We start from the raw sequence: 26,569 nt of genomic DNA on the forward strand, positions 1-26,569 counted from the left end.
ACACAGAGCCCACCAAATTTCCCACGAACAAGCACAGATAGTTCCTGCTCTCATCCCCAGAGCATCTTGCCAGACTGGGAGGTTGGAGAGCGAGGGGAACTGAATCGTGTTTGTGCTGGGAAATGTCTTTCCTGCCCCCACCATTTGCTGTGGTAAGGCTCTTGCAGCCAAACAGGGAAGCATTACTTGTGGCCCATTCACAGCAATGCAGCAAGAGTTGAGAAGAGCTCTTCCCAAGGACCTCCCAGGCTCTGGAACCTCTGTACCGGGTTGCACTATTCACAGGGACTCAGACTTTGCGGCAACGAGAAAAGCCATGTGCGAACATGGCACCAGAGAAAACAGGTCACAAAAAAAAAATGGGAAATGAAGCTGGAAAAATAACAGATCTTTGCCCTCCTATTCTGTTTTTTCTATACTTTTCTTATAACCCAAAGACTTGTCTTAACTGAACAGTATTTTTATTTTCAGCTTTATTCTTTAGTGGTTTATCTTTTTTTTTTTCAGTTACAAAGTTATATTCTCCACATTAACCCATTGTTTAAAATAACTATTTTAATGACACACCCAAAAAAGCCCCGTAACTGTAGCAAACGGGGTGCACCAGAAAACCCCATCCAGACAGCTGGGAAGACAGAGCAGTAGCACAGAGGGAGATGCTGGCTCTCCCCGCTGCTGTGCCCCAGCACAGCCCCGTGACCTTACAGCAGCTGATGTTCTCATCCAGAAGAGAATCTCTTCTGCTTTGTTCACCCCAGCGTGCTGTCCTCCCCGCCAGATTTCGTACAGAGAAATACAAAAAACACAGACACACAAGTTTAGCTTGCTGACATAATGCCCATATTTAATCTTTTAAAACAAGAACAAAATCAAGAATAAAATCAAGAAAAAAAGTTTCATTTAAGTCATACAGTACATTAATCTTTCAGCAATGACCCAATCTACAGTACTCAAATGCCTGGCATGAAGTCTATTATCTCAGCATTTAACAAGTGTATAACCAGTGACACAGTAAAAGAAGAGCTCACAATACACAGCTAACACAATGAGTTTAGATTTTCTTCTAAGAGTCCAGCTAGGGTTTGTAATACATGGGTCATTTTTGAACCATACTTTAATCAGCTTTTTGTTCAGTCAATCTGTTTGGGGCTTTTTTTTCTGCTATGCGAGTTTTTCCATTATGTACAGGAAGATTATTTCAAATGAAATTGCACAAGTTAGAATATCTATCTATAGGCATACATGGTCAATCTAACTAAAAAAAATTTAATAAGCAGTAATTACTCAGTCCTGGTTATACATTCCTAAAGGCTTAATAATACAGTTTTAAGAAGAAAAAAATAAAAAATAAAACACAACAAAACAAAGCTGTAGGGTGGCAATCTCTGTAAGAAGCCTTATTCCCTCCCGACACAACCAAGGGCTAACTGTACTTTCCTTGTTTGAAATGGGGTCTACAAAGAAGTCATTTCAGCAACTAAACAATAAAAACCACGTGACTGTGTCCTCTCTAAAGTCTGAATGGTTCGATGCATAATTCAGTGAAGCTCTCAAACTAATAATACTGGTAGGATGCAGACTGTTAACAGAAATTAGGACAATATGCCCTGATAGAACATTTGGGCAGCAAAATTGTATGTACGAAAGGGCCATTACCCAGTGGTTAAAGCAGCTTGAAGCAGGACAGCCCTGCCTGGGGAACGGGTGGGCTCTTCTGCTCCTTAGCCAAAGCTACAGCTGAATTTTCCCCACCTCTTATCAAGCACTTGCCCCGCCCGCTCTCAGCCCCTTCCTCCGGTCGGACGTGGAATCCCCAGCCCAAAGGCAAGGGGAGCATGGCACGGTGCAAGCCCTCCCTCTTCCCATCCCAGATCCTGATGCTGAGCAGCAGGCACTGGTCTGCTTCTGCTGCACCTCCACCACAGGCAGGAGGGCTCCTCTCAACCCACCGTAGTGTGGGCAGGAGCTCTGCAGGCTGGAGGCTTCCTGCGTCCTGGCCCTGACTGCCAGGAGCAGACTCCCTTGGAAGAGTAGCTTCACCAAACTCTAGAGAGCCTGAGGGTTACCTCTAAGGCAAGTTAACTGAACAAGGGTGATGGAGCATCTTCTTCCCACATTAGCAAAACATAAATGTAACTAATTAACACAACTGCTTTGACTTCTTTTAATCTCTCTTTTCTGCTGCCAGGTCCTGCTACAAATGGCAAAAACCCCATAGGGAGCTGCTTTCCTAGATGGAAAAGCAGCAGAATCTTACGCCTTGTGGATCTGCTCTGTAATTTGCTACTGGCATAAACAACAAAAAAAAGTCCCATTTGTTTGGTTGGTTTTTGTGGTGTTTTTTTAAGAAAAAAAAAAATCCAGACCATCAAATGCACCTTCTCTGCACATCACACACGCTCACATGCACACACACTAATGGAGAGCTCCAGAAGAACAGGCATGGGAACCACAAAGCCCAGATGGAGAAAAGACATGGGGAATCTCACATTTCTGTTTTCAATTCTCATTTAGCAATGAAGCAGCAAAATGATGTATTGCAAGAAATAAACAGTCACAGAACACACATACACCCAAATGCAATCGTGGATACATTTCCCCCATTTTTTCTTTTTCTGGCAGACGTTGCTATTAATCTGACAGTTTCTTTCTGGCTGTGCTGAAGTTTTTGAAAAGCATCTGGTGCTTATTTAACCTTTATCAGAACACAAGAACTTCAGTGGCAATGGACAATCCATCTCATTAGCGCCACAATCAACCATCTCTGCTTGAGATTCTCTACAAAACCCTTCTGGAAGTTGAATTTGACTCTGCCTCTTTAGTGCCACTCTTGGTTGTTGGTTTTTTGTTTTTTTGTTTTTTTTTTTTTTTTTTAAATTAACAAACACAGCATATTAATGCAAATTTGATGTTTTCTAAAAAATGCTCAGATAATTAGTTCAGCAATATGCAAAGTGCATCTATTTGGTTCTTTCCATAGATCACCTTCTGTTTTAAGTTTAAATTCCTTCACAGTTTAAAATATTGTGAAGAAATTATATGTATACTTTATGTATAGAACTATTTATATACATACACATATATACACACAACTCTGTACTTTATATAGCCATAAACACTCACTACTTAACTATTTATATTATATACACATGGCATGAACACACGCTCAGTGAAGAGTTGGTGCAGGCTGAAACCATTCCATTGGGTTTAATGGAATAACAACAGTGAAACCATGGGTGAGTTATCAAGAGACACAGACATACATCTATTAGATAAGTGAAAGACCAATTAAATCAGCTCTTCCATTTTCCTATTAGCACAGGATTGTTCCCACCCCATTCCATGCCCCATAAGCACATACACAGCTACTTTGCATTCACTTTACATGAGAGGGCAGTGGTGGTTCTTTTTCCTAAATGAAAGAAGAGTCCATATTTACTCGGGCTCATCGCAGCCTCTTCTGCAGGAGTGGGCACAGCTGGGCCTGGATGCCATGGAGGATTCCGAAGGCTGTGCCGCCGTCAGCTGAAAGCACCTGGCAAAGCTTTATTGAATGGTTATGGGACAGCTATCAACTGTTCACAGTCTGTGAACTCTCTCCAACAAGTGGTACAACTGTATAAATACATATTTTAGCACAAAACAGTTTAACACGAGGCAAGTCCAAGTACAAATGAGACCTAAAGGCCTATGGGTGAACTTTAAAGGCCAGCAGTTCTTCAGAGTGCATGTTGTTTAAGGAACGCAAGTCAGGTAATTTCAAAAGAAGTTTTGTGAAAATAGAGGCTTCGTTTGGGTGATTTTTCATAATTAAGGTCCTTAATGCACGGATTAGTGTTTCCTGAAGTGCCTCCACAGAATTGACATTTTCTATTCCGGAGCGATCTAAACAAAAGGTCAGGGTGAGAGGGAGAGAGAGAAATTAAAAAACAGGAGGGTAGTGGGGAAAAAAAATATTGACTGAACAGATGTAGCCTGCAACATAAAACCAGGCATACCAAATTAACAAGCACAAGAAAAATCAGATATTTATGCCAGAAGTTTTAAATCACACACCAAAAGTCTTTCAAAGGTTATTTAGCATTAACTTTTCAAAGTATTAAGTTCATGCCAAACTGGCAGCATTGAATCACTATTTCTGTGATCTCTAACCCATGTTTCCAGAGAAGGACAGATTGAAGCAAATGTTTAAATATGTTGCTGAATCACAACTCTCAACCCAAGGAGGAAGACAGGGAGCATAAAAGTAAAAATTTCCAACATTTCTTAAGGCTAGATATAGAACCCTAAACTTAAACTGAAGGTTTGAGGAGGAAATCCCACTCTGGACAAACCACAGTTGTTATCTGCACAATGGGATTCTCAGGGGCAAAGAGAGTACAAACCATTCATATGACTGGGCACTATTTCTGAGAGTGTTCTGAAGCACTTAAAAAATGAAACATGATGCACCCAGAAATTCCCAGCTGAGGAAAATAAGAATGTCAACATCAAGACAAATATGCTCTCACACACTGCACTCCCACCACACATGAAGCATTGCTTTCAAGAGAGGTGTATTTAAGTTGAACACACCTGGTATCATTAGGTGGAACTGAACTAAGCGGCTTGAAAGGATGTATTTTTAAGTAAAACATCTCACCTCATAACCGTGCACAGTAGCTGTTTTTTTCCAAGCTGTAGCTTCTTAAACACTATGTAAATTCAGCAGGGCACGTACATAGCTGAGTGACTGGCACAAACAGAAATGTGCTTTGATGTGCACATGTACTTAAGCACTTTGCAGAACTGGGACACAGAATGACAACAGCTTTCTGGAGTAACACTGAGTCAGATCGTAGAGAGTGGGAATCCCTTCCTTATGCTGTCAGTATCACTCCCATCAGATTGCTCAGGTGAACAGTCTAGAAGTCCTCCTGGACTACTTAGTGCAGTTCCCTACTGCTATAGGAAAAATTATTACGTAATCCAATTAAGGATGCATCTTGAAGCCGTTACATTTGTTTTGTTCCTTCAGGAAGATTGTTCCAGAATCTTCTACAATTAGGAGCTCTGATTACTATTAAACAATTTTTTATTAGCATACATTCCACTTTTCCGTAAAGACTGTCCAATAGGTTTCACAGCTGCTTTCCAAGAGAACGTGAGTCAGGAGATATCTCTCTGCCTTTTTTATTAAATGATTTCTCCTGCTTGGCCCCTGCTCTGTAAAAGCTTTGCTTTATTCCGAGCAGGTACAATGACATTTGCACAGAACATGCCCAACAGAGTTTCACAAGAGCTCTGTACAGTGAGAATAGTACTGCCTTGCCTCTGCAAGTGGAAGAATGCAGTCCAGCCTTTCCTGGCTGCCTTAGGTAAGTTACTGTATCCTCATTGCTTTAATTAGTCCAAGTCTTTCTACCCCCTCTCAGTCTACTCCAGCTGCTCCCAGTGGCCAGCGGAAGATTTTGTTAGTATTATGCCAGTAAGGGAGAATAATAGAGGGTGTGTATGTGTACTTCATATTCTTCTACCATAAAGCAAGACCCTTAGTTAAGGGATTATCTGGTCTCTACACCTGCACAAACCACATTCTTTCTGCTTTGCTTCCGCCTTGCTTTTTCCTCCTCCAGTGGCCATGATCCACCTTGCTACCCCTCCTCCATCTTCAACACATCCAGCTAATTGAAGCCAGAGGTGAAGCATTCTTTTAATTCTGGAACAGTACCAAGATAATTCCTCAGGACCACCCAAGTGTCATCCTGCTTTTTCTTTCTTTGCCATATGACATGGGAAGAAGAGGATGTACAGAGTTATACACAGTCCTTGCTACTACCCCTACTTCTTCTGTACATTGTAAATGCTACTCCTAAGAGTGGTTATTCATCCAGTGTTAAGTGGAGATGTTTGTGACAAGTGTTCTCCGAAGTAGCAGTATTTAGAGACCTAACTTGTTTTTCCATTGGTGAGTTTTGTCTTTTCCTTAGTTTTAATCAACTAAAAGTCTTCAAAAGTATCTTTAATTACTGCAGCAAGGTACTTTATATTGTGGATCATCTAATCAGTATTCAACAGTCACACTCCTTTCTGCTATTGGAACTGATGTAAATCCTACTATCTCCTGTTCAGTCTTCTCTTGAATAACCTTAATTCTGAGATGAAGAAGTCATAATGGCCTTTTTCTTCCACCTTCAGTTCTTCTTACATTTATGGCATTTTTTCCTTTGCCTCCATCCCCATGTCATTCTCTCTGATCCTGTTCTTCAACTCTTCATCTCTAATGAAATACCACCTCCCCAACAGCAAATTACTTTTTTGATTACACTACTCCTTGAAGAGTGCGATGCAGGGATCTGTCTTTCAAGATCTGTTTAATCAACACATGCCCACAATCCTTTGGTTCTACAGGCACCTTCCCCTCCTAGCAACCCCTCTCATGGTAAGCATCTTCCCCAGGAACTCTGCTGAGACCACTTCTGTTCTTCAGTATCTGCCTGAGCTTATGAAGCCTACTCGTTTACTCACTTGTGCAAAGTAACAACTGCAGCATTTCAATCCAGTCTCATCTAACAGAGTAAAGTTGCTCTGAAAATTTCTGAATTCATAGTGATCATCAGGGCTAGTCTTGTGTCTGGAATACAGCCCCAACATTGCCTAATAAAGCTGTACTTTTTAAAACCCTCTAAAATTTTGTGAAGTTGTCCAGGAAGGCTGTGATCAGACTGCGGATCAGATCACGAGGTAGCTAAGACAGGCAGAAATAATATCCAAAATATGATCTGAAAGATCCTCAGCAACTGCAAGAAGCCTGAATGCCGAACACTTTCTCTTTTTGTCCTGCTGCATGGCTGAAACTACATGCTGTATGTGTTACATGCCATCCCTAAGCTAATCCCTGCTGGGAGCTGGCCATCAGCACAGTGCATTAAAGGCTGGGGAGATGGCACTGTGCTAGAAGCACATTTAACAGAACAGATACAGGCACTTAGACTAAAAACGGGTGGCACAGAGATTGAGATATTCTAAGAACCAGGAGCTGAGCAAGCAAGAAGAATGGCTGTAAGCCTAGTTAGAGTGCACAAGAAGAAAAGAGACCTGGCTGTCAGTCGTTATGTTAAAGGCTGCATGCAGTTCTTGTCAAGAATTTCCAGAGTCTGGAAAGGCAACTAAGACCTCAGGTTTCTCTCTGGTACCTGAACATTTTCATTAACAGATTCCATGCTTCCTTCAGACCATAGTGGCATGCTTCCTTCACACTGCCATTTGTTCTGGCTCTTGAAGCTTGCTAACTCTGTGCCACCCTCTGCTCATTATCATGGCTTACAACCTGAAGAGGCAACAGCTGCCCCGCCCTGTGCTGTGACATTTCAGTTCAGCCATGCACAAAGCTGTTAGACTGAACTGTCCAACCTTGTTACAGAGGCCTCACGTGCCTACAGCACCATGCCTGGGTGCCCCTCCTTGATAACAGACGGGTCTAAATTGCTCACATGAAAGGGGTGCCCTTATTCAAGGAGTTCAATGCTCCCCAGCTGCTGGCTCATTATCTAAGTGGGTGCTGCGAGCATTCCTGCTACCTACCCCTAGGAGAGCTTCTGACCCAGCAAGCAGGGACTCTGCATCTTGCATTCCAGGCATTATATGCAGAGCTAATGTGCCTAATTTGAGGCTTGAGATAATACTACAGAAGTAGGTGCTTAATCCTTCTTTGAATCTGGGCCAGGGTGTTCTGTCTATCCAGGGACTGAAACAAGATAGGAGGCCGGTGAAGATGTCAGTGGATTGGCAGCCTTTAGTGGTAAGAAGTCACGATGCAGATGATAGGGCTTTCTTGCTGACATAGGTAGAGATCAAACTGTTGGATTTAGACTTAAGTAAAATACGCAATAGACTTAAATTACAATGCTTGGAAGCAAAAATACCACCTTATCCAAAGACTTATGCTGTGCAAGTCAGGAGTAATTCCAGTGATGCTGCCCTGTGAAACTTAGAGGAGCCAAACAAATAGCATCTAAATGGCCATAGAGCAGCTATGGCTCATTGTCACCTTTTTTTTTTTTAAAGGCAATATTAGAAAGACTAGGTATGTTAAAAAGTACATTACAGGCTGCTGGTACCTTAAAACCTACTCAACTGCCCTTAGACATAAAATAAGAGGGTATACATTTCACAGAAAACTTTTAATAGAGAGTCACATTCAATTTTTGGCAAAGGTGCAAGTTAACTTTCACTCCTTACCAGCAGATACCAGGACAACCGCTGTAAACAAACTCATTTCCTCATCACTAAGTTGCAGGGCATTTAGTTTCTCACTAAATTCAAACATTGAGTTGAGCAGATCACCAGCTCCCATTGAATGCAAGTCATCCACACTGTACTTCTTGCCACTCAGGAAGGTGACAGTACGTTCCTTTGCATCAAACAAAGATGCAAATCGTACCATTAAAACCTGGAGAAAGAAAAAGGGAGAAAAAAAGAACAACAAAACCAGATAAATGTAGATGCATTTCTAGAAAAGCAGAAGAAAAAATTAAACTTTTTAACATCATTCAAAGTGTCTCATTAAACATTCTAGAAGCATGCTATACAGAAACTGCCAGCATGCTATTGAGCTGCAAAACACAGTGCAAACTCTGGCCCCGTAATCTGAGAGAAACAAACAAGTGACAAAATTAGGGAGTGGATGCAGGGGAGGGGCTACACCATATGAAAGGCAGGAAAATTAAAATTTAAGCCTCAGACAGCCTGAGCCACGCAGACCATGTCATTCATAAATATGCCAGTAGGACAACTTGCTTAAGCCACACAACAGCCACAGGCATACAAAGCATTAAAAGAAATGTTTTCTTGGCCACACTCATGAGGAGCAAAATGAAGGTAGTGAACCAGATTCTCACTTGGCATAAAGTGGAGCAGCTCTATGGAAACAATGCTGATTTACACCACCTGATGATCGGGCCCCCTAGGCATTCTTTGGAAAAGTACCATGCTACATCACTGTACCCACAGGAATGTTAATGAGCTCTGCTAGAAAGGAGCCACATGTAGAGCTTTTAAGAGGCTGGGGAAGCACAGCTTGAGATAGCACCTGGTCTGCAGCAACTGGGAATACCCCTTTGGTACTAGCACCTGGGCTGGAGCAGTTGAGGTGCGCTAAACTTATCCCTTTGGGGTGAAATTTCTCTTGTGGTTTCTCAGTTGTACTGTGAAATGTTTCCCTCTGGAATGGCTTGTAAAGCTTCATTTGCTCATGTTCAACAACCTTATTTACATTTTCAAGGTTTAAGTTGCACGGAACAGCTTTCTTACTTGAAGAAAACTAACTAAATGGCATTGGTTAAAACTTCAGACTCACTGTAATCTCTTGGTGTGACAGTTGTCTCTTCTCATTTACCCTATTAACTGCATTAATTCAAATGTTTACTACAGGTGAGAGGAGAACCAAGTTTTCAGAGACTAGTGCCTTTGACAAGCTTAAAGAAAGGAGTGTTCAAAACAAATGAAAATGTTTGAGAATTCAAACACTGTTCATGCACATTACATGACCTGCTCCTAAATTTAACGAGCCAAACAACATGCAGCAACCTTGATGGACACAGGAGCACTATGTACTATTCACTTTTGTCAGCTAAGCTATCTGTCCTTTGATGACATTAACTACAGATTGCAGAAACCCAGACGCAGAAGCCATCAGAATACAACAAAAACAGGCAAAGGGCAGGCACACAAAGCTGAACTTGTGCATTAGCACAGACCCACCAGGTATCCAGCAACCTTTCAGTTCAAAACGGTATTCTCCCTATAGAACTGGGCTTTAGAAACATCTTTAAATAATGAGCAACCAGGATTAGTGCTGGTATTCAAAACTGAAGCCCATAAAAGTTATACTGACTTATTCTAAGGCAAAGACCTCACCTATTTCAATGCCACCATTCTAAACAAGGAAGAACAGTTTGGACTGTGGCATAGCACAGGATTGATTCATCCCATTTCACTTCAAACCAGGCTCATACTTGTGCATTCTGAGGACACACCTGATCAATCCTATCACCTGACCATAGCAACACAGGCACATAAAAACCTCCACTCTGGGAGGTTGCTTGATCATGTCCCTACCAGCTGTAGTCAAATCTGAGTCACTACTCAAAGGGATCCAAGGGCCTTATTAGCTCTTCCATCAACTACATTTGGAGGGGAGGTGGAGGAGGGCCCACTCAAAACCAGTCGAGTTCCTTATTTTAGGCTCACTGCTGTTTCTGAGCTGGCTCTCATAAGAAGCCATGCAAATACCACCACGATACACTGAGCTCCCCAGTACTCCCAGTTCTAAGAGACCTTTTTAGCTTGCGTGTGTGTGAATATATATATATAGCTGTGCAGCTTCTGCACCAACAGTGTCTCCATGTGTCCTCTTACCCTCACAGGAACAGGCACTCCTCGAATATGAATTGCTAAGAAGCACAGTGCCAAGCCAGCCACACCAGACTTGGAGGCAGCACTTTCACTCGGGTTCTTCTACTAACATGTAGACATTGGAATATCTTGGTTCAGTTACCCAGAAGACAGAAATGACCTTGGATGCACCAGGCTTTCAAGATGCTTTTGCCTCTATTGCAATGGTTTCATTAATCCTGTTGTGGATTTTTTCCACTGTTCTGCAGCCCTATCTTTTTTTTTTTCCTGTTGCTAATTTGCCACATAGACCTTTAACGACAAATTGTAGCTCACTAACAGGAATCATTAATGTTTCTTATAAATAAGTGAATAGTGACAAGCATGCAGCCATACATTATTACTAATTCCCCTGGATATAGAAACCTCCTTATCAGCAGTGCTTGTAAGCGGCAAAAAAGCAAATGAGTGAGGCCCGAGAAAAGCTTCAGGTGAAGCAAGGCCAAGACAAAATGTTTTACTTGCAAAACATGAAGGTTTGCCTTTACATTATAGGGACAGTTCAAGCCAAATTTTTACCCTCCTCCTCCTTTGCAGAGGAAGGAACCAACATTTTTGTGAAAGGCGAAAATAGTGAAGAAGTAAAAATACAGCCCTTTCACTACAGGAGTTGGAGATGAATATTAAAAGGTCAGGAGTAAGTATAACAGAAAAAAACACATGACAGCAAAATGAAGGAAACAAGAAGACTAATAGACTCCAGGCAATAAATCTTCCTGTATAAGTTGTAACTTCCAACCCAACAATTATCCATTGGGCTGTATAAATGCAGACACAAGCATAAATAGGTATGTTGGGCCGTATAAATGCAGCAGAAGACCCAACACATCACACAAGAAATATCTTCATTTCAGGTAAATATAAAATCCAGCATCTCTCTTCGAAAAAATAAATCATGTAAACAAGAGCAAAGGCATCACCAATGCTACCCTCCCCAGAAAAGCAGAGTAACATCAAATACTTGGGACTTCGGCTCCTCTGACCCTCTCTATTCAAATTTCACATTTGAATATTTATGAAATGTGTCCTCTCTACTCAAATTTCACATTTGAATATTTATGAAATGTGTACGGTCTCCAATAGACACAAGGGTCTGGAAGGGCAACTAAAACATGATGTAAAGGTCATCTAGTGAAGGTCACTAATTATAAAAACAGCACCAAGCTCTGTGGTATCATTTCCAAATTAATACCACTAATTCACATATACGTCATGACCACAAGTGGATGCAATTAACCACGAGGACCTAGTGGGATTAGTCTAGAGTAAGTCAGGCTGCAGCTGGCACACAGTATCTACAGAGCTGCAGCAGTATTTACCATACTGCACTGGACATGAAAGCTTCAGACACTTCCAAGTTGCCACCTAAGTGGTGACTGGTCAGGATTGGATACTCTGGCTTTTGCAGGAAGCAGAGTGGCACAAGGAAGGACATGCAGAGCAGTAAACACATTCCTCGACAAAACCTGTAAGTCAGTAGACAGCTTTCTAACCTATCCACCCTTCAAGATGCAGTACAGTTCCCCACAGTAAGCAAAGGTAGCTAGAAACCCCTAATTATGCATTTATTAATGCCCAGGGAAGAGGGAAGGGTAGAAGGGCTGAGCAGTTTTGAGCTCATTGGAAGAGGGACAGGTCACCAAGGTCTGACCAAACAGATCCCTTGGACACCATCACCTCAGAGAACGCTCAGAGCATCCATGAACAAGCTGGTTTCACCTGATGTACCCCAGTTCCATTTGGTTCTGTTTGTACAGGGTCAGACTGATGCACAGCTTGTCAGGCTTGCAATATACACACACTGGTCTCACCTCAAAGGTCCCAGCCTTCAGAAGATTGACCTGGTCATGCTGGGAGAGATCTCGGAAACCTGGGATGCGCTTGGCGAACTCCACCACTTCCTTCACTGCAGGAGTAAAACTCAGGGAAAACTCTTCCCAGATTTCATGGCCAGACTTGTTTGGGTCCACATGGGGAGTCTTACTCATTGGGCACACCTGATGTTTGCAAAACACAGACAGAAAACAACTTTTAAACGTATCATTCCAAATACTGACAAATACCTAAGAGAAGCGTGTTTATTACTCAACAAATCTTTGCAATAATGACACAGAGAAAAAAAAGACATCAGTATTCCTTAATCAATTCCCAAAGAAATTGGATTTCTTCCCTTTGCTTTAAAACAAACAAGAAAAAAATCCATGGGATTGTTAGCAATCTGTTTATAAATTTGGAACCTATAACACTGTGTTGTGCAAAAGACCTGACAGAACCAAGGTAATACTATTCTTCCCTGATCTCAACTGGTCTGGGTCTGACATCTGAATTTGTCTTTACTTGTATTATCCCTGTAATTTCACAGAAAATTGCAATTTCACAATCAATCAGTTGCAATCTCACAGTCACTATGACATTCATTCTCCTATCTTTCTTGTTTTGCAGGCAAATGAAGTGCTTCAGTCAAGACGACAAAGATGTCAACACCAGAGCAAGAAAGCAACCCTTGGATTCCTGAGTCACTGGTTTACACCCTCATTACAAGGATAACTTTCTTCTGCAAGCTTGCTTTTACTTGTATCACTGAAGGAGAACACCAAGGAACTGGTATTCCAGTATTTCTCAGTCACAAGATGACAAAATACTCTTTCTTTTATACAAACATACAGCAATTTTTTTGTAGGAAAGTCTGAATCCATTACACTGAGATCAGACGTATCAGTCAGGGCTGACTGCCAATAAATTCCCTCTGCAAGAGCCAACCAAAACCTCTGCGATATTTTCAGTTCTAGCTTCTAAAATTTAGATCTTTTAATGAAGCTTAAATCTTTTAATATTCATTTCACCTGTCATCATCAAGGACAAAAATTCCTTTTAAGTATTCCTCACAAGTATACTAAATGGTGTATGTAAACCTACATAATGTCAGCAAAACAAAAACAGTGAAATAGATTAGCAATTCCTCAGAGCTGTGCTGTTTTTGCAGGGCATTTCGAATATGGTAATTGCCTAGCAATTCTTTGCGTGGGAGGTCCTAAGACTACAAGACTATAATATTTTGGCAAAAGAAAAGGTCTAGGCACACAACCAGAAGGACAGCGGATGCCAACCACTGCACTGCCTGCGATATTGCAATGGCTCACATAGGTATTGTTATAAATACAGCACTTTCCAAAAATAAGGAATCTCTGGTTCAGTACCCTGCTCTGCAATGGACACAAAAATCACCTTAACGTCTCATTCGACGACAGCATACCCTTACCCACAAGCATTCAGTCCCAAGGGAAAGCTACCACTTCCACACCCAGTGCATTGTGTCTGTGGTCTCTTGATAGACCTCTGCCCAAGAACCAGAGTATCTCAAATTAGAAGAGATCCGTAAGAACTGAGTCCAACTCCGTGCTCCTTCCTTGCAGAACCACCTAAAACTAAATCATATGCCCAAGAGTGCCATCCAGGCACTCCCTGAACTCTGACAGGCCTCCTTATGGAAGCAGTTGTCAGCTTGTACAGTCACCAGTTCTCTTCAGAGGAACCTCTTCAGGAATGACCTGTTCTGCTTTTCTGGTTACAGGGGTATTGAGTAAAAATGACCAAACCCCTGAACATCTGCCTCCATACTAGTTCAAAGCCTAATTACTTGCCCTTATTGCTGCTGACTCATTTTGGTCAGATTCTGAACTCGTCGAGTTCTTGGGCAAAACTCTCATTCATATCACGGATGTGGGGCGGGGAGCGGGAGCTGCAGTGCTCTGCTGGATTTGGTTTTGTCTCCTCATCACTGATTAACTCCAGCCTGCAGCTGCCATGCACAGGTCAAACTGACTGGTTGAGTCTGCAAAGCAGCACCACTCCCAGCCCGCCCATACTGACAGGTTTTAACCTCTGCTTCTCAGGGGTGCCAAGAATGCCATTGTAGTGACACCACACACTTTCCCTGCAAGGAAGAAAAGGCTAGGAATTATTATTTGCCATCTTGTAGTACCTGGAGTCTGCAATTAAGGTCAGACCCTGCTAGGGATAGCACGGTCTATATATGCAGTAGACAAAAAGAACTTTTTTGTCTAAAGAAAAAGCCCAAAACACCAAAAAAAGCCCCCATGGAAATGCAGCATCAAAATAAACACCTTTACTGTGGAGACCTTTGGGGGTCTTCAAGAACATGTGAAGGAACTTCACAAAGTAGGAGGCAGAAAAACACCGGCAGCTCAAGTACCTCAGAAAGGTCAGGGGCTCGCACTTCACACCAGGAGCACAGGATGAGAACGAGGATGTTATGTTCTCTCATCCCAGGCTCCAGTGATAAAGAGAAGGACAATCTATTTTAAGGGGCTTACAGAACTGAATGGCAGAGAAACAGCAGGTGCAAGGCAAATGAGAGGGACCTGTTAAGCAAAGGCAAAAAAAAATCCAACCAAACCAAACCAACAACCATATGCAAAAAACCAGGAAGCATCCTCGTTAGGAATTCAGTGAGAAAATGCTCTAGCAAAGTCATCTAAGGTACCCAGAAGTGTGTCTGGAGCCTCACTTGCGTAACTACTACAGAGAAGCCCCTGAACTTCTTTCTAATGGTTTAACTGTTCATCTTCCCCCTGCCTCTGTTCAGATTTGAACATGTTCTACAGTGAAAGGGTTGTGCAGCCTGTGAGCCTCATTACAACAAAACAAATAAAAAAATCCCCATCACAAAAAAAGCAGCCTACCCTGCAACAGAGATTTTAGAGCCCTTAGTAAGGCCTGTAGACTGGCTTAAAATCCTAGCCCTGGGGTTTGACCCCAGAAATTTGCTCTTAAAACACTTAAAAAAAATACAGTACATCTGACTGTATAGATTATTTGAAAGTAAAGTCTGCAAAAGGACTAAGAGAAAAGAGGCATTTATAAACTCCTATATTCATTTTAAAGTCAAGTCACATAAACCCATGACTTTTTTTCAGCCAATATTCTTTGATGTTATTTTACTTTAAGTTAGCTAAAAACCAAGCCAAGAAACCCCATTACTTGTATAATTTCAAATCCTCCACATCTTGAGCCATTTTTGTCCTTCATCACAATTTGCACTATCAAACTTGGGTCACCCTTTAAAGTTTCAGCAGTTGTGCTAACTGTGTGCAGCTTCACTGACTACTGAGGCACAGCTGGATCACACCCACCAATACCAAGTCAAATCAAAAAACTGATATCAATATACCAGATGCATTCTTCCTCCGGTGCTGCAAGAGTAAGTGGTATTCTTGTTTGGAGAAAAGCCATCTTCTGGGATCCTCTCACACATTCGCTGAGTGTAACCACTGGCAAAGTTCATGCAGTGGCTGTTTGTGAAGCACACAGGGTGCCCGCTTGGATAATGCATTGTGCTTCTCCCTTTGTACTGTCCACCAAGGTGCTGCTCCCTTTCAGGGTACTGAGGGCCACTGAGGCCACCAACACAGTGCTCGCTGCTCAAGATGTACTGCTCGGTGTTCTTTGACACTCTCTCCCCACTCTGGGGCTGCATCATCTCTGCTGGGTTTTGGGACTGTTCTTGGTTGTACATGAAAGTGTCTTTGTGGGCCCTAGTGACCATACCGATCACCTCCTCCTTAGCCATGTCAGCACTAGGAGGGGGAGAAGGGCTTTTGATGGTTTCTCGCTCTTGTTTGGGCTTGGAGGAAAGATCTTCTTGAGGTGCTTGGTCTTGATGTTCCGTCAATGCTTCGTTGGGCAAGTGACCGCTGAACTGACTGTTCATCATGGTTTTCATGGCACTCTGCATTTCAATCAACATTCTCTGTTTCTCACGTTTGGGAATACGGCCAAATCGAACAGCTACCAAGGTGGAGAAATGGATAGTGGTGGAAAAAGGCAAAAAAAAAATAGAAGTCAGTCCTGAAAGTGTTAGTATGCACACAGAAAATACACACCCCCCTCAGAAAATCCTGCCTTTTAAGACAAGATTTTAACTGCTCTCACCAATACTACAGCAGGGGTATTACCAGTGAAGTCAAAGAGCTTCTGGGGCATAGGACTGGCATGAATACAAATGTATGCCATTGTTTAGGGAGAAGGCAGCTCTAAGGCACACAGCCTGTAATGCCTTTTCCCCTTTTGTCTTAAACCTGGCTCTGCATTATACACACAGTTGTGTTAACTGAAGAAGCGTCAGGCTTTAAGATTGGATCTATTAAATCAGCACAACTTCATGAGCTGACAATTAGCTGAATATAAACAGAGTTCATATCATCTTTGCATAATAAGACAGGTCCTCACTGACCAATTACGTAACTTACCAAAACAAGAGAATCAATGCTGAACGAAGCTTACCTTGGCAAATTTTCTTGGTAACTTTGCCTTGACAAGGACATTTTCTGCTGGCAAGGGGATGGGCATCATTGTGGCTGCAGCACTTTTGACCCTGTCCTAGGGAATCTACAACTGCCTCTACCACCCTGTCCAACCGCAGCCGCACAAGGGCTTATAACCAGTTTCGACTGATGTAATTATGCAGTAGTCCATCATTAATGTAACTAAGTCTCTTTCATTAAAGCAGGTGCAACCTTGTGCGCAAACAAGCGCCTAGGGGATGAAATAACTCCTATGCATGACAAGAACTCGGAACAATTATTTAAAGTAAGTTTTAACACTCCACCCACTAAATTATTAACAGCCCAAGATTCCTAGTTCTTGTGAAATAAACACCCAGAGAAAATTTAAAAGTGAAACAGAAGGAAGAGTTCTGGTTGTGGCAGTAAGTTGTAGCAGAAAAATGAACTACACTTTCAGCATTGTTTATTAAAATGGCTCAAGGAGTAGACAGCAAGCAAGGTAGTCAGAGACAGACCAGTATCAACATTTCCTCCTTGCCCTTCCTCTCCCTCTAAGAAAAGAAAGAAAAAAAAAAAAAAAAGAGCAGATACATGCTCATCCTAAGCACCCAAAGCTAACTCTTTAGGCTCTACGGTGACTACTCTAAAGCTATCAGGTTGGGCAGAATTCCCTTTCATTGAAAAAGTAATAGTAACAAAAGAAAATAGAAAAAACAAAGACAAAAAAAAAAGAAAAATATGAGTCTTGTTCAGATTCAGGTAGGATACAGCTGTAAGACTTAACATTAAACCAAAATCTAGACACTTTTTACAACCATCCCCCTGGCAGGCTACTGCAGCACATCCCACTGCATCAGCTCCACAGGCAGGAGGACAGCTCTGCAGCTGCCCGCAGTACCACTTCACCAGCCCAGGACACTCATGGAGCAAGAAGGCAAGCTGAACTAAATGCTCTCAGACAGGGAACCTCTCTTTGACAATAGGGCTTGGCTGATTTGTCTGCCATTAAGACCCTCAGCAATTGGTTTTGAGGTGGACAGCAGATTCCCTCTCAGAGAATCCCTTCTCAGTACAGGAACGTACCATCTCTTGACATCCCAACAGACAGGCATTTTTTGAAACGACACTGCTGGCATCTGTTCCTATTCATTCTCATTATAGAACAGTTGTTATTCTTCAAGCATTTCTTATACTGGATGTTTTGCTGAATGCTTCTTCTGAAAAAACCCTGTAAATAAGCAAAAAACCCCACAACTATCATTACAGCACATGTCAAATCCTTCCATCTCTCTGCGAGCACAGTAAACCTCACTGCATCACATCAGATTTTAAAGAACTTGGTACTCTTCATTACTTACTTCCCCTCTATGTGTGATCTGTATGTAATGTGAACTAGTTATGATTTCTAATTACAGAAGATGCTAAGTTGTTCCCTGCACAGTCAGCACCTAAGAGCAGAGTATCTCCAATATTACCTCTATCACTGTACCAACAGTTCCTAAGACATGCTCTCAAGCATCTATGACATCAAGTGCAAAGATGGGAGTCAGAATAATGTATTTTGACTTCCATCTCTGCAGTTTGGCAATGAAACCATCCTGCTGCACCACATGACCTTCAAAGGTAGTTTTTTCAAACAACTCTTTATGCTAATAAGCTCCTTCACAGAACATAACATTTGCAATGTTACAGATTAAGAAAATACGTATCTAGGCTTTCCCCTGTGGTATAAAGAAATGCTTTTCCAAAGCTGTTTTATTCTGTGCCCCAGCCCAGGTGACAACTCACACCCACTATCTCTTAATGCAATTAACATGCATATGTCTTGCGTGACATGGTTCTTACCACCTCTGCTTCCAGCTCCTGTTCTCTGCGGTGCGCTCCAAGTCAGGCAGGATTGGACAAGGGGTGGGAACAGAAAGTACTGCGGAGTTTGGAAAACACTGCGTATTCCTAAGTGGTTTGCCTGTTCCCTACAGCTTCTAAAATTTCTCATATTTAACAGAGAACTATACCAAAATTTGTTTTGGCAGTATCACCCCTTTTTCCCCTATGGGGAGAACTTGAGCATTTCACCAGCAGAAAGGTGAGCAGAAATATAGCTCACCTTGCAGCCCTCACAGGCATGAACACCATAATGAAATCCTGAAGCGACATCTCCACAGACTTTGCAAAGAAGAACCATGCCATTAAATTCTAGAATCAAACAAAAAAGTCAAGGATATAGAAACCAGTGATAACTGCAGGAACATGTTTCCAGCTTTTAAAACCTGGACTTAAATTGAAATATGTCAAGTCAGTTCAACACATGAAAAAATACAGCAGAAGAACAGACAACATGAATGTACAAACCCCCTAAACAGTTCAGAAGGTAGCAGTGCAAGGGTGGGGGGAAAAGAGGACAAACACGAAGCACTCACACAAATAGGGAGAAAGCACACATTCACTGGGCTGTCAGAGTAGCACTGCACTCAGCAGCAGAAAAAGAAAGTCTGCTTACATTTAAGCACTTTTAAAAGGACCATTCAGTTAACTAGGCCACCAAAGTTCAGGCTCAATCTGTTTTTTCCATCAAGACAAGAAAGCCTATGAAAGGCTACAGTTTCTCCAACAGAGAATAAACACTTTTTCTTAAAAACCAGAAATACTAAAGGACACTTCATAATATATTCAACACTGGCCATACACTGTACCTATCTGATAACAATTTAGGACTGGTAACTCAGCCATGTCTACATATGTAGAGAGCACTCATTTGAGTGCATATCCAGAATGGCTTGCACACTTGAACTTGAAAATACCCTCTCAATCCTGTAAAAATGCTTATGGTTTAGGTTTTTTAAGTTTTTCCCCACCTATTTTATTTCAGCTTGTCAATAAAATTTTTCTGCAAGTCCTAAGTGCTGGTCTAGCATTGGTTTCACTGAAGCCAATGGGAATTTTACCAGTGAGTTCAGTAACCACAAAGTTACCTTAATCCAACTGAGACAGCTGGAAATACTCCCACAGAAACATATTCTACCAGAAAAATAACTTATTTGACATTTGGGTTTCATTTGTAAAGAGGAACTAAAACATTTTTTACGGTTTTCAAAAAGAAAAAGAACCAAACCACAACTTTTTCTTTTTTTTTAAACACAGTCAGTACTGAGCTTAAAAAGTTATCTATCTGAACAATTTACAACAGGTTTCATTTCAGGAACCTCTGCCCTGATACCAAAATCCTACTAACTAAATAATTTTTAAGTAAATGTTCTTACTAAGAACTTAAGGTAGGAACACTAAGAAAAATAAACAACAAACCAACAAAAAACCCTATTTGAGATAGAATTATTAGACACTTATTCTAGCTTCAGAACAATCCAAAATGATAAAACAATTCTGCCAATAACAGAATTCAGCCTTCAAAAGACTAAAATTCAGATGTTTGCTGAATCATTCATTCCAGTACTTATTTTACTTATTTTGAATCCTGCCCTTCCAAAACTGTTCAAATATACTTCTCTACCACTGATCTTTCCTGATTACCAAAAGAAGCGTAAAGTAAATACATTGAGATATATTGTTATATGTACTTTAAAAGGCCATTCTTTAGTTCCAGTTTACAAGTGTTTTATTTTTCACATCCACAGAATTATGACTTGGAATCAAAAAGATAACTGTTCCACCCACAGCTATAGAAGTATTACGCTTGGGTAATTTATTTTGTTCCTCACAGCTGGTGGGGGGAGGGAAGGTGAAGGGGCAGGGGACAGAATATGAGAGAACAGAGAAACTAGATTTCCAAGACGGCTCCATAAATACTCTTGAAGTCAATTTCTGATTATATCACCTTTACTTCACTTCTTTTTAACCAACTGTTTGCTTTTGCTAAGATCAGTTTTCACTAATGAAAATTTGAAGTAAAGCTAGACTGTATTTATGGACTGTTTGAAGTTGGCAGCAATGGGACCCCCATTGTATTAGCATTTGTATGGCAATACCACATGTATTACCAGACATATAATGCCAAAAGATAAAAATGGAGGCTTTACTACGCGCCTACACCACAACCCAAAGGGAGACCTGATTGAAGAAACGAGGTTGTAATACATAAGAGGAAAATGGTGTTGTCAGGGACAGGCACGAAACGTACTTGTGACTCCATTATGGCCTTTTGTCAAGCCAGCAACACTCGACTGGTTTGTTTTAATAGTCTCCTCTAGCCGATCGCTCTTCGGTGCCCCGTCAGAGCTTTCACTGCTCCGGCCATTGCATCCGCTTTCCGAGGAGGAGCTGTTTGGAGGAGATGGTACAGGCGAAGAGGACGACTGGAAACCGCTGTCTGAGCTCTCGCTGTGACATGAGGCTGGGCTAGATGCCGAGCTCGAAGAGCTGATGTAAGCTATCACACCCCCTAAGGCAAGAAAAAAAAGGCAGCACGTAGTGACATAACCAGCAGACATGCACTGCTGCCATGTGAGCCACGCCGTGACCCAGCACCACCAGATCAGCCATTACATGCTCCTGGGAGCACTCCTTTCCCTCCCTCTCTCCCTCAAGCTTGTCTCCATTTGTTTTCTTCGGCTGACCTCCCAGTCTGCCTCATCCCCTTCTCCCATCTTATCAACCTCCTCTGGTCCAGGCCAAGATGAAATGGCATAACCAAAAGACGGAGCAACAAGCCATGGTGCTGGAAGGATGGGGCAGCAGGGACAGGGCATGGAGTGACCCAGAGAGGGTTTCCTTGGCCACCCTCTGAGCAGAGCTCATCTGGAGCCAGAGCAAAGACAGGATCTTACAGCGCTGTGGAGCCAGAATGCAAACAAGCTAGGTTAGGGACAGAAATAGGGCACAGAGAAAGACTTCATGCAGGCTACATGCCAGAGGCACAGAAAGGAAGGGCTGGGAGGTGCTCACGATGCAGAAGGGAAGGGGGCAAGGGAAGGAAGTAGCACTGCAGTCTGGTTAGCCTACTGAATGCCATTTGTCCGATTGCAAGCCTTTGTAGCCTTTCTAGCAGCAGCTAAACTCCAACTGCCAGTCTGCTATTTGCAAACAGCCTCTGTCCTGCCGCATCTTGCAATCTGACACACTTGAGAATCCCTCATATGAAACAGCTTTTTGTCCTCAGGCAGACCTGGGAGCAGTTCTGGCTTTTCACAGGCGCCTTCTTCTTGCTCGTAAGCAAGAGAAATTGTTTGCACTTCATATGAGTTTGTCTCCAAGACTCAGCATTTCAAAAGTCAATATAAAAACATTTGATATTTCACTCAAAAATTTCAAAAGCCATAACCGTGAAACTGTTTACATAAATTACACTCAGTATGTTCTACATTTTATGCCTCTATTGCTCAGTAGACTCTCTTCACTGATGACTAAGGGCATTGCAGCAAGGAACTCCACACACCAGTAAGAACTCAAAACTGCCTTCCTTTGGAGGAAAAAAGGACATACTGGTGTATGTACAGAGTCCTTGATCACCTGGCATGGCAGGCAGAGGCTGTAGCATCTTACATCAGCCATACTCTCCTCACAGATAAAAGCAGTGCTATTATACAACCCTGGAAACACCACTGCTTGCAGGGAACAATTCTGACTTAAAAATTTTCAATACTTTTATTACACATAACGGTCCTCTTAGCTTCTCTGCAGCAACAAAACTGGCCCACTTCTTCTTCAACATTTCATTTTTTTCTACCAAGGAAACCCTTGGCAGGAGGGTTCCCTAAACAGCACACAGCCCAGGAGGCTCCTGGCAGAGCTGCCTGGGAGCAGAAGTCAGACTAAGGGGCCATGTGACACGTGCAGGACGCACAGACTGCTGCTCACGTTCCCGGTGTCCCTGCACCCTGCCACAGGGGTTGGTCCCGCAGAGATTTTTTTTTTTTTTTAAGAAATCCTCCACACAACATAGCACACATTCCGGATCAGGTTTTCATAGAAAGGAGGATTGGCAAGGGGGTCACGAGTTCAGCCACAGCGTGAGAAACAAGGCATCATCAGCCACCCGTGCTGGGCTAAGCCACCACCTGTTTGACGAAGGTCTGTGCCATCCCCCAGCGCTGCACGCGCCTCTGCCAGGTGCCAGGACAAAGCTCACTGTTCACCTGGTCCAAGGGAGGCACCGGGCTTCTCAGCAGGCGCCATCCTTATCGGCAAGGGGCAGATCGGGACACGCAAGCACAGCCCCTGCAGGGAACTCCACGTTTCTCCACGCTGCCACCGCGCCCATTATCTTTAAACCCTGCTCATAAAAGAGATGCTCTTTTCCCTCAAGGGTAAGTCCAATGTCACAGACGAGCACAGAAAGTGTGTGCCTGTGGGGGAGTTTCACCCTGGTCTCCTGAGAGCTGGAGGAGCTCCAGATAGCTGGGCTGCTCTGGCACCCTAGAGAGCTTGGCAGTCTTGCCAGCGTCACACTCCCAATTCCTCGTACTTTTTGTTATTTTAGAAATTACACTTCCTTGTGAACCCTGTTTTTGTTTGGTCAGCAGTCAAAAGTTGACTCTCACACAGAGCACAGGGTGACATCTCAGAACAAAGAGCACAGACACGGAGCACGTACGCATGCACACGGGTGCTGGCACTCCGCAGAAAGGGGGTACCGGGGTGCTCGGTAGAGGAGGCAGCCCCGGTTCTGTGAACTGCCAGGGATCTTCATAGGGAACCCACCTGCCGGAGGGTGGTGAAATGAGTCCTTTGGGCTACGCGGAGCCGCGCTACTGCTGCTGCGGCGGCACCGCCGGCTGAGTGACAAGGACCCTTTGGGCTTTTCCTGGCGGGATTCCCGTTAAGGATGGGGCAGGGGGCACGGCAACGTGCTGGCATTCCATTAACAAAGATCTGGGAAGCGGTAACGCCGCAGGGGCGCAAAGCAGGCGGCGAACTGGCCGGGAGACCCAACCGGCCCCCGGGACGCTGCGGCAGCAGGGGCTCCCCGGCCGGCACTCCCGACACCGCCGATCTCCCTGGCTAACAAAGCGGGAAGGGAGCGGGGAGCGCGGTCACCGTGCCCGCAGCCGCCCTCCCGCCTCACCCCATTCCACCGCACCGGGGCTGCGGCTTTTCCCTGCCGCGGTCACGCGGCTCCGGGGCTGGAAGAGCCGGGCCCGCCCTGCGCTGCCCCCGGGCCGCCCCCTCCCCGTTACACAACACCGCCCCCGCGCATCGGGACGGGCCGCGTGCCGCCGCCGCCGCACACGGCCGCACCGCGTGTCCCCCCGCGACCCCGCGCACTCCCCCGCAGCACGCCGCGCCGCCGGCCGCCCGCCTGGCCCCCCCACCCCGCGCTCCGCCGCGGCGGGGGCGGAGCCGCGGGGGCGGGGCCGCCCGGCGCCGCAGCTGCGGCGCGGCCCCACGTGTCCCCGGCGCGCCCCCGCCGCCGCCGCCGCCGCCCCGAATGTAGGTCACCAAAACAGCGGCCGCCCGCGCGCCTCACGTGTCCGCGCCGCCCGCCGCCCCGCGCCGCCGCCCCGCCGCTATTATGCAATGCGCGCGTCACCGCCCCGCGCGGCCAATGAGCGGGCGCGCCGCGCGGAACGTAAACACAGCGCGCACATGGCTCGCCCGGCGGGTCCATGTGAGGCGGCGCGGGGCCGTCCCGGCCACCAGCGGGGCCGGGGCCGGGCTGCGCCGCCGCCCGCCGCGCTCCCCCCGCCCGCCGCGCCCCGGCCGACCCCCGCCCGCACCCCCGCGCCCGCCCGGCCCCGCGGGAGCGTTCCGCACAGCTGCCCCCCGCAGCGGCCGACCTCGCTTACCCGCACTGACTTCCATGGCGACCTCCTCCCGCAGGGGCACGGGCGGCGCCGCGCTGGGTTCCGCCGGGCCCGGCTCGGCTCCGGTCGGCGCGGCGCGGCTCCGCTCGGTCGTTGTCTTCTCAGCTCCGTGTCCCCGCCGCAGCCCTACATGCAGCCGGCGGGAGGCTGGCAGGGAGGGAGGGAGGCGACCGCGCCGTCTCCTGTCAGAGCAGCGGGTGCGCGTCCCCGCCGCGGCGCCCTCCCCTTTACAACAAAAGCGCTCTCGGGGAGCCGCGCAGAGCGAGTGCGGCACCGCCGCCCGCCCCGCCCCTACCCCGCCCCGCCCCGGCGGCCGCCCCGCCCCGCCCCCGGCCGCCCCCCTCACCCAGTGACACACTTTCCGCGCCGGCGGCACCGCTCACGTGCGGCGGGAGCGTGCGGGAGCGCGGGGGCACTGCGGCGGCGGCGGGGGCAGCGCACGGAGCGGGGTCCCCCCGCCCCTCGCCGGGCGGTGCGGCGGGGGGGCCCCGCCGAGGTCACCGCCGCTGCCGCAACCGGAGTGGCGCTCGCCCACCGCGGCCGCGGGGCAAGGTGAGGGGCGGCGGTGTGTGTCAGCTGCTCCGGCGCCGGGCACCGGCAGGAAATGCCACCGCTGTGACTGCCGCAGCTGACGAGCTCTCTCCTATCCCGACACGAGCATCTGACAGCTCCCAGTTCCAACTGTCAGCGCTCCGTGCCCTCTTAGCCGCGTGTTTTCTCACTGCCGGGAAAAGGGAATATCCGGGAGAGACCTCTCTCGGCAGCGCACTCACACCGCTGCAGCCATAGTCTCTCCCTCTGCAGCCATAGGGAGAGGCCGTCACACAGTTGATCCCAATCTCCGTCTCTCCTGTTTTCTGCCAGGACGTGATTTTGTCACTCCCAGAGCGATTCCAGCCTCTAATACCTTATGACATGCAGTGATGTCTCTGGGAACAGACCTCCCGCAACGGGGGAGGCATGCGCCCCCAGAGGACCTAAAGCAGGGGTGTGCCAGCCAGGGTCCCCATACTCCCGCTCCCAGAAGGAAACCCACGAAGAAAATGCGCCACAATAAAAAAGGGAGCAGAAACTTGGGTGAGACTCTCCATTAAGCGAATACAGAGCCCAGAATGAAGCTCTGTTCCTTCCTGACCCCGGGGTTCAGAGGCAGATGCGTGGCTTCATGGACTATATTGACCTCCAGACTGAGAACGAGGGAGTGGAGTTAAATGAGGTTAACAAGTGGAGGTTAAACGCAGCTAAATGTAGTTTACTGCCTCCTAATTTGGGTGAGTTTCCTCTTCTCTCAAATGAGGTAAACAGGTCAGTTTGTGTGAGCTTCATTTCTTCTCGAATAAGGTAAGAGGGTGAGTTTTCCCATTTTTCTATGCATGGTCAGCAGTTGGGAGGCATACAGCATTCCTCTTGGTCCACACTCAATAGCCATCACTATCTCCAGACCCTTCATCCCCCAGCCCCAATTTCCTACAGAAAAAGCTCCTCATATTCCCAGTTCTCCTCCTCATACCAATTTTAAACTACATTTCCTAAGCCCTGCCATGCTGCCCTCTGGGCTCTTTAGTCCCTGCCTGCATGACTGGCAGCCAAGCAGTGCTGCCTGCCCTGGGCACGGTCAGGTACAGGGCACGATGGCCCACCCTCCCTTCTCGTGCTCAGGGCTCTGTCTTGCTCCTCTGCCTGGCTGCCGGTCTTTGTGGACAGAGCACAAATAAAATGTATTTGATATCAGCCTATCATGGCATCTCAAACCTCTCAACAGATTAAATGTGCCTACAGACTCAAAGGAGAAGGTAGTGAATACATCAAATGCTATTAGAAAACTAGTTTGGACATCAGGAACAACAGTACAGCAAGTCCCCTCTGTCTGTATATTCTGTGTCTCTGGGGTTTCTAATGCTGTATTTGAATTTTACAAAACATGTTTGAGTAATGTTTATCAACTGGTGAGTCTTCAACCCCACATATTCACTGGGTCTGCTAAAAAAACCCTACAGAACTCTTGCTTTTGGATAAACCTTCAATTTGCAGGTGGTGGTGGAAGCACCCAAAGATGAGTATGGAGGCACTGGC

General features: G+C 45.3%; 1 protein-coding gene across 4 annotated transcripts; it reads right to left on the reverse strand.

Moving 5' to 3' along the window:
* Positions 1-817: 817 nt before the first annotated feature.
* Positions 818-24,785, reverse strand: NR1D2 (nuclear receptor subfamily 1 group D member 2). 4 transcript variants are annotated; one of them, XM_068207012.1, is made up of 8 exons: positions 24,479-24,785; positions 20,875-21,135; positions 18,847-18,935; positions 17,823-17,967; positions 15,626-16,242; positions 12,246-12,431; positions 8,221-8,431; positions 818-3,885 (listed from the first exon to the last, which is right to left on the reverse strand). In XM_068207012.1, exons 1-8 carry the CDS (start codon positions 24,492-24,494, stop codon positions 3,689-3,691), a joined length of 1,722 nt encoding a protein of 573 aa, XP_068063113.1. In that variant the 5' UTR covers positions 24,495-24,785; the 3' UTR covers positions 818-3,688. The 4 variants fall into 4 exon arrangements, with proteins under 4 accessions (XP_068063113.1, XP_068063101.1, XP_068063123.1 ...); XM_068207000.1 differs by lacking the exon at positions 24,479-24,785 and adding an exon at positions 24,132-24,315; XM_068207022.1 differs by lacking the exon at positions 24,479-24,785 and adding an exon at positions 23,287-23,709.
* Positions 24,786-26,569: the final 1,784 nt, after the last annotated feature.

This window comes from Anomalospiza imberbis, chromosome 1 (genome assembly GCF_031753505.1).
Source record: "Anomalospiza imberbis isolate Cuckoo-Finch-1a 21T00152 chromosome 1, ASM3175350v1, whole genome shotgun sequence".
Classification (NCBI taxonomy): domain Eukaryota; kingdom Metazoa; phylum Chordata; class Aves; order Passeriformes; family Viduidae; genus Anomalospiza; species Anomalospiza imberbis.